This window comes from Dermacentor albipictus, chromosome 2 (assembly GCF_038994185.2).
Source record: "Dermacentor albipictus isolate Rhodes 1998 colony chromosome 2, USDA_Dalb.pri_finalv2, whole genome shotgun sequence".
Classification (NCBI taxonomy): Eukaryota; Metazoa; Arthropoda; class Arachnida; order Ixodida; family Ixodidae; genus Dermacentor; species Dermacentor albipictus.
The window spans coordinates 30,557,453-30,570,043 of NC_091822.1; the positions used below are offsets into that span (position 1 = coordinate 30,557,453).

At 45.5% G+C, this 12,591-nt stretch overlaps 1 protein-coding gene across 3 annotated transcripts in view; it reads right to left on the reverse strand.

Moving 5' to 3' along the window:
- LOC135897748 (unconventional myosin-XVIIIa-like) overlaps nucleotides 1-12,591 on the reverse strand; it is a 364,913-nt gene that overhangs the window by 277,594 nt on the left and 74,728 nt on the right. For all 3 annotated transcript variants that reach the window (XM_065426465.2, XM_065426463.2, XM_065426464.2), the window contains exons 3-4: nucleotides 9,238-9,438; nucleotides 655-831 (exon numbers count right to left, since the gene is read on the reverse strand). In XM_065426465.2, the coding sequence (XP_065282537.2) occupies nucleotides 655-831; nucleotides 9,238-9,438 (378 nt within the window). The remainder of the gene's footprint in view (nucleotides 1-654; nucleotides 832-9,237; nucleotides 9,439-12,591) is intronic.

A 12,591-nucleotide genomic window follows, 5' to 3' on the forward strand; every position in this document is an offset into this window, starting at 1 on the left:
TTTTTCTCTCTTTTGCATTACTAAACTTTAAGCCCCTTTCAGGGCTTTCAGCAAACATTTTCACACGTGTTGATGATTGATGACAGATTAGAAAACAGAGTATTTGTAATTTTCTCATGCAGAAGTGTGAAAAACACTACACTACACTAAACTACACATTACACCAGAGGAAGTAAACATAACAGAAAATCTGTACTCTTGACTATGCATGTTTCATCAAGGTTACCATCGATAATACACAGAGCTTTGTGATGTTGACCCCACGTCATATTTACTGCGCTGACTTTGACACCTCAAAATTCTGATTCAAGCGTAGAAAATTCAGCGCAGAACCCAGAGTCATGTTTTTGATAAGTGGGAGCGAGTTGGTAGCAGATACTTTGGCAAACCAATGACTAATTAATTACCACACCAAATTAATTTCTTACTCAGATTACATTCCATTGTTTTTGTAGGAATGTAATGTCCATGACGTGAAATAAACATGAATAAGTTCTAACTTTCCTTGATGTGGAATGTGGTGCTTGGATTTTGTGGTTTAAAGAGAAGGACTGGCTCTTATTGTTTTGTCTTTTTCCGTTATGTTCTTTCCAAGCATGCAAACATTGCCTTGTGACAAAAACACGCCGTCTGTTAGTACGTATGCGTGCCCACCTTGTCAGAGTAGATGGCCAGCGGCCGCTGTGGGTTGAAGAGGAGCAGACCCGAGCCGGCGTAGGTGTGCACGAGTCCCGAGGCGAATCTCTCCCGCAGGACGTGCACCATGCCGGCCTCGTTGAGCTGCCGCAGCTGGCCCAGGTCCTCCACAAAGTCCAGCTCAGGAGGATTCGCCTGCATCACGACAAAGAATGATGAGCATCAAATGCTCGGGGTATCCATACATGTATCCAGGCTGTGCCACAAGACAAGCCACACACTGAAACCTCCACAATAGCTTCAGATGTCTGCATGTGTCACCGTAGCAAATGCGATCCTAAAGAGGCACTAATGCGCAGCTCCAAGCTTATGTGTCCTGTCAGTACAGTTTTTGTACAGTACTGTACATTCAAACTCAAGCACGATTCCGTTTCCACATTTACAGCCGTGGTCAAGGAGAACCAGCCGAGCAGAATATACCACCACAGCCCCTCATCACAACTGATACCTGCAGCAGAAAAAGGCGTTCTTTTTTCTGTGAAGAAAAATATGTTCAACTTGCAGTGAAGCTAGTTGCCTGATTGATAAAAAACAAATATGGCCCCTCAGTACAATGCACTCACTCTTGCTTTGCGTGATGAAGTACTAAGGTGACAAAAAGAGTAACAAGAGCTTTATACAAATTCTTGCCAATGCATCAGAAGTTAAGATTACGATACATGAAGAATGGACTACACACAAGAGCAACAGTAGACTGTTCTTGCGATGAACATGAAGGGATTTTGAATGTTTTTGTCATCTTATCAGATTTTTTATAAGTTCACATTTTTGTTGCATTCCTGCTACTTCTCTTTTTGGCAATATGTGCCTTTCATTTGCTTGAGAAGAGCCTCAGACACTGCTTTATTCAACCATTTAAAGCTAATCAAGAGAAGAATTGTTAAGCCACGCTTTCGAAGTGCAGTAAAAGCTGCTCGCACACTGAGATGGCAAGCTTTCAATCACAAATGCAACGTCTCTCTAGAGCACTGTCTGTCCGCACTGCAAGAAGCAGTGTCTGAGGCTCTTCCCAAGCAAAGAAAGGCACAGATTGCCAAAAAGAGAAAGAGCAGGAACGCAACAGAAAGGTGCAGGTAGTTCTCCACTAGCATAAAGTGTCGCACTGTGAAAGAAAGTGGCTGAGCGGCAAGGCGTGAACATTGTGTTTCCAGCCCTGTCAAAGTTACCTTTCTTTTTTTTTTCTTATTTTATTAAATGAAAATAGAAGAAAGAGATATCACCTTATAAAGGTGACAGCTACTCCTTTTTGCACAGCAGAAACAACAATGTAAAATATATACATAGTAAAAGTAAATAAATCAATCACGTCATAGGGCCAGAAATCCACAGCACACAGTTATATACACCCACGAACATACAAAAAGGCCAAGGCAAGTCGCACCACATTAGGTTTATCAACAAATTCACAAAAACACATAAGCGGCCATCATGTAGACTGTGATGAGCATGTAGAAAGCCAAGAACGCAAAGAATACAAAAGAGTATAACACGTAATATACAAATTTACCTTCTTTGTGAGCGCACATTTCGGCGGATAAGAGAAGTCCCTGTGCGTGTTCGACTAATCACAGATATAAATTTGTTCAGCATGCCTCGAAAGTGATGTACAACATATTGGTCACACATGCAAAGGTATATACAGAGCGAACTGGGCAGTGCATCAACCAGGGGCTGAGGGAACGTAAAAACAAAGTAGGCACAGGTAAGGATGGTCATTTAGCCCATCATTGCAGTAGATGCGGTTGTGCTCCTCTATTTAGCTCGGCAATGATTCGTGGCCAGGGAAAAATGCAAAATGCGAGGGAGATATTAAATAATTAGTGTACCGTCGCTAACCGTGACTGAAAAGCAGTGTGCGTACCTAGAAATCTTATTTATATTGCAGCGTATACCCTGCTGGAGTATACAAGCTGAATCAAGATACAGGCGGTTGCACTTTACGAAAACGCAAGCGGCGACGCGCGATGCCGAGACGAACCTCATTCTCCTCTTCTTCAATCCCTTGCTGCGCCACACCATGTGGCATCACCCCCTCTTCAAGAAAAGAAGAAAGAAAGCATGCATAGGCTTGACCTGAGAGCGCCGAGATGGTCGAGGACAAACACATAGGCTATAGTCACAATCACTGTGGTGTGCGATATAGTCACAAGGCACTGATGGATGAGCAACCACAAAAGTAACCGAAGCGGCTGAAAACGTCGAATATTAGGGGCTACAGTATGGTTTCAACCGCACAATGTGCACAATCTCAGATTGCGGTTGTCGACGTCGGGGAGGCTGACTTCCGTTAGCAAGGACTTCGTCACTAATTCACTGCAACACTCTGTAAGGTCCGAAGTAGCTACTCAAAAGCTTCTCGGATAGTCCTTTTCGGCGCACGGGAGTCCAGACCAAAACTTGATCACCAGGTTGGAACTCGACATGTCGGTGGCGGAGATTGTAACGGTGCGCGTCGATCATCTGTTGTTGCTTTATGTGCACTCAGGCAAGCTGACGGGCTTCTTCCGCGCGTTGCACAAAAAGTTCGGCATCTTGGGCGAGGTCGAGATCGACCTCAATTTGCCAGTAACCGCTCTTTAGATCGAGAGACGAAAAATACTTAGCTCGCCGCAACCTGTCTAAAGAGTCATCGATACGTGGTAGTGGGTACACGTTCTTCTTGGTAACATCGTTGAGGCGTCGATAATCAACACAGAAACGAAGCATTCCATCTTTGTTCTTGACTAGAACGACCGGGGAGGACCACGGACTGTGCGAAGGCTGAATGAGATCATCTAGCACCTCCTTGACTTGGGCTTGAATTGCCTCACATTCTTTCGGCGAGACACAATAAGGCTGTTGTCTGATGGGGCGTGCGTCAACGGATGTCATTATTCGGTGCTTAGTGATTGGCGTTTGGCCCACCTTAGTAGACCGAGCAAAGCACGCGCGGAATTCATTCAAGAGCTCCTGCAGTGCGCTCTTTTGGTCGGGAGTTTACATCGATGTCTCTGAGCGAACTATCGTCTGTGTCCGCCTCAGAAGCAAAGCACTCGATGATGTCCGTTGATGGTTCGGCGTAGGCAATGGCAGTGCCACAAAAAATGTGCCGATGCTCAAAGGTAAAGTTGGTAATGAGGACCGTTGTCTGGCTTTCACGAAGTTCCACAAGGCTTCGCTCTACACAAATACTTTGTGCCAGCAACATCGAAATGTTGCCTTCGACAATGGCTTCACCATCTTGTAGCTCGTCGGACTTGACCGGAACCATAACACTCGCACGCAGTGGTATCGTGATGCACTCATCCGAAACGTGAAGTGCGGATCTGTGTCCAACGGCGTCGGTCTGTGTTGCCCTTTGTGTCGCGAAAGTGATGCAGCACTCGTGGAGGTCAATAATGGCGCCATATTCCCGGAGAAAGTCCATTCCAAGGATTAAATCGCGGGAACACTCACGCAGAACCAGACAAGTGGTGAGAAAAGCAGCACCGCGAATTTCTACTCTCGCCGTGCATAGGCCAACCGGTGTGACGACATGGCCACCTGCCGTATGAACTGGTGCCCTGTTCCAGGGCAACGTAACTTTTTTCAGAATGCTCGCCAGTTTTCCACTAAGAATAGAGTAATCGGCACTGGTATCTACAAGTGCACCCACTTTTTGCGGTCGATCAACACATGTATGTCCAGTGAAATCTTGTCTGCGGAAACTGGTTCTGGCATCATCGTGTTTTCGTTATTCTGCGGTCGGCACGATACGAGGTCTTGAGCACGTCGAGTATCAGCGGCCCTGCCTTGGAAGGTCGTTGACGTCAGTTTTCCCGGCGTCGACTTGGTGATCGCCCTTGCGTCGTACTCGAGGTGGTATCGCGAGCAGGGAAATATCGCCGCGGTGAGGGTGAGCATGACTGCCGCTGCGATGGGCCCGGTCTGCGCTGCTGTTCGAGGAATTCTGCGATGTCGGGTGGCCTTTGGCCGAACCTAGGTCGAGGGGAATCGATAGAAAAACCCCGCAGTCTGAGTCGTAGGTAGGGGCACTCCCGATACACATGAGCAGCTTCGCGGCAGTAGTAGCACAGCGGTCGTCGATCGGGTGCTTGCCAAACCTCTGATTTCCTCGCGGTATTCGGCGATCGTCGAAATACGGTAGCGGTGTTGTCGGAGCGGCTTGCGCCGATTGCAACGCGACTGAGGGCGCCACACAAGTAGGTGCGAAAGCTTGGACAGGGCTCAGTAATGTTTCTGCATACGTCTTGCGCTGGGATTCGCTTGGCAGAGGTGGTGCTTCACTGCTGGAAAGAGATGCCTGCAATGCCTGCTGTACTTCGTTGCGTACAACGCTGGCAAAGGAGCTGACTGGAGGTGCTTCTGCAGCTCGTCGCGAACCACTGAGCGAATCAGCTTGCAAAGCAAGGCGACGTCATACCCTAAGCCTACCAGCGTATCCGGAGTGCAGGTGGCATTTACTTGTCGGTTGTAAAAGTTCAACCATTGCTGAAGGGTCTTATCCATCGTGGTGGCTTCGGTGAGGAACTCTGCAACAGTCTTGGGTGTATTCAGAACAAGACCGCCAAAGAGCTGCTCCTTTACGATTCTCATCAGATGACGCACCTTCTTCTCTTCCGACATGCTCAGATCGGCATGCTGAAAGAGACGCGTCATGTCCTCCACGTACATCGTGATGCTCTCGTTGGGCTTTTGAATGCATGACTGAAGGGTCCACGCCACTTTTTCTCGGCGATCGGGGCTGGAGTAAGTCTCCAGTAGCTTGCGCTGGAACTCAGGCCAGGATGACAGGGCACTTTCGCAGTTCATAAACCACGTGCGACCACCATCCTGGAGGCTGAAGTAGACGTTCCTGAGTTTGGCGTTGTTGTCCCACTCGTTAAACACAGCCACACGCTCGACTCCACCAGCCAGTCTTCCACATCTTCAAATGTGTCACCATGAAAAGCCGTCGGCACTTGGGGGTTCAGCAGCGTTAAGTAAGTTGGTGTCACCCGTTCCGCAGAAGTCGCAGTGGTCGCAGTAATCACTTTTTCCTGGAGGTTTCCAAATTCTGGGGCGAGGCCTCGGATTCGCCGGCTTGTGCGGTGAACTGGAGTAAACTACAACTGTGGGGCGAGGTTCTTGCTGCCCAGTGGGGTCTCCTGCATAAGTTGAGCGTACCCAGCGAGCTCCACCAAATTGTCGCGTATACCCTGCTAGAGTATACAAGCTGAATCAAGATACAGGTGGTTGCACTTTACAAAAATGCAAGCGGCGATGCACGATGCCGAGACCAACCACGTTCTCCTCTTCTTCAGTCTCTTGCTGCGCCACACCATGTGGCAATATAGCATGTGTCAATGACATGTGGAAAAAGAACTGTGGTTGTATGGTGTCATCTTGTGCTGGCACATGTGCTTAGCAAGAACCTCACGGATATCTGTGAATAATAAAGTCCCTCGATCGTCCTGTGCACCTCTTTGTACGCACCTAGGTTGCTGGTTTACCGTATTTACTCGAATCTAACGTGCACTTTTTTTCCGATAAAACAGGTCGAAAAATTGCATGCGCGTTAGAAACGAGTAGGACCCTAAATCTGCGTTACCATATCGCCATCGGCATTCCAAAAATGGCCGCCTCGTATGCGCTTCCAGCCTAGCTGCCGTAGCTTCCTCCATGTAACCAGGCACTGGTATAACCTAAGGTCTATTCCACTCAGCCAAGTTTCTCTGCACCTCCTGCACTTATTCACGGTGAACTGCACCTGGGCCTTCGATTCCCCGAGGTGCAGGGGTGCACCCTGCCCCCCTGTCCTCAACTGAACAGGGTGCAAGGCAAGGTGCCGCCGCAGTGCACTGCACCTTTGAACCAGCAGTGAGTGGGTACAGCCCGGCACACCATAACTGGCACCCCTGCACATTTTCGTTTGCGGTGCCGTGCACCTCTTTGTGAATCAAACAAACCTTTAGTCTACCGCCTGTCTTCCCGTTTTCTGTGTTTATTCAATCAGCATGGAAGCGCCGACTGCAAAGACACACCGAGTCCACCGTGATGCCACATTTAAAAGCAAAGTTATCATGCGCGCAGAGATGGACGAAAATCGGGCCGCATCACGACATTCAGAGTTCCCGAAACTTGCATCCGGGACTGGTGCAAACAGAAGGAGAATATTTTCGCCAGCAAAGCAACAAGGAAGGGTTTCAGTGAACCAAAGCAGGACTGCTTCACTGAAATAGAAGAGCTGCTCGCGGAATAGGTGTAAGAGCAGCGAGTGGCACAGCGGCCTGTGATGACTGATCTACTCAAAGGTACGGGCGATGCAGTTAGCCCTGCAGATAGGGCTAATACGGAGTGATTTCAAAGCGAGCAGGTGCTGGCTATCAAATTTTATGAAAAGAAAAGGCTTTTCTCTTCAAAGGCGGACAGGGAGATGCCAAAAATTGCCTGAAAATATGAAGAGAAATTGCACAGTTTTCAGCGGTACGTTTTGAAGTTGCGCCATAGAAACGGCTACCACTTCGGACAGATTGGAAATGCCGATCAGACGCCGCTCTTCTTTGACATGCCTGCCACCACAACCGTTGAAAAGAAGGGGGCGAAGCAAGTGCGCGTTTTGTCTTCCAGCCACGAAAAAACTAGTCACCGCAATGCTTTGTTGCACTGCGAATGGGCACGAGCCGCCCCCGTATCTTATCTTCAAATGGAAGATGTTCCCGAAAGGAATCGCGTTTCCGGGTGGCGTGATTGTGCGCACAAATAAAAAAGGCTGGATGAGCACAGACTTGGTTGCTGTCTGGATTGATAACATTTGGCGGAAGAGACCTGACGGCAGTTTGGGTCTATGTGGGATGCTTGTGCTCGACACGTTCCAGTGCCACCTTGACCAACGCATCAAGGACAAGCAAGCTGCATGCAACATTGACCTTGTCATGATACCTGGTGGCATGACATCGCAGCTCCAGCCGCTCGATGTTTCTTTGAACAAGCCAGTGAAAGATAGAATTCGGGCACTCTACACCGAATGGCTTGTCAGTGGCTGCCACGAGTTCATGCCCGCCAATAAAATGAAGCGTGCCTCACTGCAGGAATTTGTTGGATGGGTGAAAGATGCATGGCGCACGATTTCATCTGCCATGGTTAACAAGGCCTTTAAAAAGTGCAGGAATTTTAATGCCATGAATAGCACTGAGGATGAAATGCTTTGGTCTGTTGGTGATAAGGAGTTGTCTGATAGCGACAAGTGATATCTATTGCCCCACGCGACTCGTACTGGCACAGTGAAAATCTTGACAGCAAAGTACACCGGTTCCATTTGTGTTCTTATTCATCGCAACTTTAGTGTATTGGGAATAAATCTGTTTGTTCCAAATGAGAGAAAATAGTACTATTTCTATATGAAAGCACGAGGTGCGCAGTATCATAATTTTCCTTTTTTTTTTTTTTGTCATGGAAAACAGGTGTGCATTGCAATGGAGGTTTTAATTTTTTTTAAGTTTTTTGGTCATGCACAACGGGTGCGCGTTACAATCGAGGGCGCGTTAGAATCGAGTAAATATGGTAATTCTCGTTCACCATATGGAAACAGGTGCACTATTAAACTGAAAATCTCCTAAGGTTTTCAGTACACAACTTCAGTACTTCTACAGCTTCAGAGAGAGAAAAAAGGCACTCAATTCTATTTAACACACATTGTATGGATGGGTAAAAAAATTCTATATTTATGCAATGCTAGCAGATTCCCGAACATGCGTAGCACCGTGTTTTCTTGCGCACAAATAAGAAGAATTAAATTTCATGATATTCGATATTTTGCATTTATTTTGTTGACTCAATTCAACATCTACGAGTATTTGGTATTTGCACAACCCTACTATCAAGCCTTCTTGATGAAACCACTTTTATTTTCTATGTTCCATCAAAGTAACGGCAATCTCAATTATATAAAAAAGAACAATTGCACCATATATATAACATAAGCTTGAAATTTGTGTAGCTGCAATGAAATACACTGCAAAATGAATGCACACTTCAAACTAAAATTGTATCCACCCCAGACACATCAAAGCCCCTCAGTGCAAAACGGCTCTTAAGTTTCCTTTGCCACATCATTGTGCATCACCTACCATGCGCATACCACAGAGGAAGGAAGAAATTGTTCTTCCACTAGAGCATACACCGTGCAAGATTTTATGCACTGTAGCTAGAACTGCGCACAAAGACATACTATTTCAGCCACCTCTCAAAAGAAAATAGATGAAATTAATAAGATAATGCAATTCGTGTATCTAAAATACCTTTAGTATTCATCATCGGCCGGCATGCAAGCACGTGTGCATCAGCCAACGCCCATACACCTGTTCGTGACGTCGAAACGCTTGCCTAACAGCCTATTGGTATCTCACTTGGTAAAGACAGTTTATATTGAAAAGAAAGGAAAAGTAAAGCAATAGTCAGATATGTGTTTTCAAGTAGCAAAACTTGTGACTTCTATATCACACTAAACATTATGCTACCATGGGGTGGGGGGATCTTTTGCAAGTTTGGTACAAAAGAATCTCAAAGTGGAACACAGTATACCTTCTCAACGTCGTTCTCATCCACCGACACCACTTCACCCGTGGCATCCAGGCGGACACGCAGCTTCCCTTCCTCTTCAGTCGGCGAAGGTGAAGTGCCCGACACCAAGGATGCACCTGTGTAGCCACCCTTGAACAGCACCCACACCTTCTCAGACTTCATCCATAGCCGCTCTGCTGCTATCTCCTCGTCTGTCTTGGCCTGAAGTAGCATCAATGACCACATTCACGCAACTGGCATACAACTAAGCAAAAACCTGAGCACAAATCGAGCGATGGCTTATGGCTGGGAAATAAGCAAGACTACAAGTGTGTTTTTGATCATTCTCTTGACTTTACTTCATTTTTCCTATGGTACATGTGGGATTGCCTTTATCTCGTTTGTTCTTCCCCCTCCCCCACCGCTTACGGGAGTAATTAGACTATGTGAATGACACTGCAACGTGCAAGTGCAAAGTAGCATCAGATTTAGATTAGGGGACGCAAGTGGCCCAATATATGAAAGAAACCAAGCTCTGCTTGGTTGTTGCTAGGACCCAAGTTGTTTGAGTCTCCAATAGACCTTTTGCATAATGGCAACAACCCTGTGCACACAAAAAACAAGATTGGGTAAATTCAACTCTCTTGAATTCGGCTTAATGTAGGAGAGGTATGAGGGACACAGAAATATTGAACTGGTAATGGAAAACTGAAGTGACAAGTCTTTTGACTGTAGGGCTTTCTATATGTTCGGAATCATAGGGTGAAGTAGTATGCGGAGGAGTTCAAATTTGAAGCCAATAAAAATTTAGCTTTCACTAATTATCATCAGCCTATTTTCTGTCCACTGCAAGACGAAGGCCTCTCCCTTCAATCTACAATTACCCCTCTCCTGAGCCAAACGATTCTAACTAGTGCCTGTGAACTTCCTAATTTCATCGCCCCACCTAGTCATCTGCTGTCCTCAACTAGTATTCCCTTCTCTTGGCACCTATTCTGTAATCCTAATGGTCTACCGGTTATCTAACCTATGCATTACATGACCTGCCTAGCTCCATTTCTTTCTCTTAATGCCAATTAGAATATTGGTTATCCCTGTTTGCTCTCTGATCCACATCGCACTCTTCTGGTCTCTTAATGCTACGCCTAAAATTCTTCGTTCTATCGCACTTTCAGTGGTCCTTGACTTGTTCTCGAGCTTCTTTGTCAGTCTCCACATTTCTGTTCCCTATGTTAACACTGGTAGGATGCACTGATTGTACACATTTCTTTTTAATGATAATGGTAAGCTTCCAGTCAGGATCTGACAATGTCTGCCATATGCACTCCAACCCATTTTTATCCTTCTGTAAATTTCCTACTCATGATCAGGGTCTCCGGTGAGTAATTGACATAGGTAAATGTATTCCTTCACAGACTCTAGAGGCTGACTGGCGATCCTAAACTCTTGTTCCCTTGCCAGGCTACTGATCATTATCTTCGATTTTCTGCATATTAATCTTATACCCCACTCTTACACTCTCCCTGTTAAGGTCTTCAATCATTTGTTGTAACTCGTTCCCAGTGTTGCTGAACAGGACAATGTCACCTGCAAATCTGAAGGTTGCTGAGATATTCGCCGTTGACCTTTACTCCTAAGCTTTAGCAGTTTAATAGCTTGTATACTTCTTTCAAGGATGTAGTGAATGGCACTGGAGAGATTGTGTCTCCTTGTCTGACCCCTTTCTTTATAGGTATCTTCCTACTTTTCTTGTGGAGAATAAGGGCAGCTGTCGGATCTCTGTAGAAATCTTCCAAGATATTTACGTAAGTGTCCTGTACTCCTTGATTACGTAATACCTCTATGACTGCTGGTATCTCTACTGAATGACATGCTTTTTCGTAATCTATGAAAGCCATATAGAGAGGCTGATTGCACTCTGCAGATTTCTCGATTACCTGATTGATGACATGGATGTGATCCATGGTAGAATATCCCTTCCTGAAGCCAGCCTGTTCCCTTGGTTGACTGAAGTCAAGTGTTGCCCTTACTCTACTGAAAATTAGCTTGGTGAATATTTTACATAATTCCAAAAGTAAGCTAATGGGCCTACAATTTTTTCAATTTTTAATGTCTCCCTTTTTGTGGATTAGTATAATGTTGGCATTCTTCCAGTTCTCTGGGACCCTTGAAGTCTTGATACATTTCGTATAAAGGGCCGCAAGATTTTCAAGCATGATGTCTCCTCCATCTTCAATTAAATCGACCGTTATCCCATCTTCTCCTGCCACTTTTCCCCAGTATTGGAATGCATCATGTAACCGCGCAAACAACAACGGACAAAGAAGGAAGGTATTTCCTTCTTTGTCCGTTGTTGTTTGCGCGGTTACATGATGCATTCCAATACTGACCACCAACTAGCCCGCCTATCCCTGTTAAATGTGTTACTTTTCCCCAGTTCATGTTTTGCAGAGCCTTTCTGACTTCATCACTAGCTACAGAAGGAGCCTCTGCAACTTTTTCATTACTACTTCAAATTGAGGAATTGAGGCTGTTGTGAGTACTGTACAGGTCAGTATATAATTATTCCGTGGCTTTTACTATATCTTCGAAATTGCTGATGATATTACCCTGCTTATCTTTCAGTGCATACATCTTGGCTTGTCCTACGCCGATTTCATGCTGCGTCCATTTTTTATTGCTTCCTCAGTCTTTCTCACATTATAATTTCGAATACCCCTTACTTTCTCCTCAGTGATCAGTTCTACACTTCCAATTCTATCTGATCTCATTAGTTAAGACACTTTCATTCTTTGTCATTTCTTTATTAGGTCCTTGATTACTTGGGAGAGCTTATCTACTGGTTGCCTTTGTGGTTTACCTCCGGCTTCATTTGCTGCTTCTGAAGCTAGCCTGGTTATGGTTTGATTCATTACTTCTATGTCGTCTTCATCTCTCTGTTTAATGCAGCATATTTGTTTGCCAGCCTGAATTGGTCTGCTTTATTATTACTGCATCTAGGTTGGCCTGTTTCTTCCTGACCAATTTTACTCTGTCTCTCTTCAAATTTAAGTGAACCCTAGACCTCATCAACCTATGATCACTGCACTTTACTTTACACTTCTACATCCTGCACTATGCTGGGCTTGGCAGAAAGTATGAAATTAATTTCATTTCTTGTTTCACCATAAGGGCTTTTCCAGGTCTACTTTTTGTTGCTAAGCCTTCTGAAGAATGTGTTCAGTATTCGCGGCTTATTCCTTTCCGTGAATTCTACCAACATCTCTCCTCTAGTGTTTTTAGAATCTATGCAGTAGTTGCCAATTGCTTGTTCACCAGCCTGCTTTTTCTCTACTTTTGCATTGAAGTTACCCACTACTACAGTATACTGTGTTT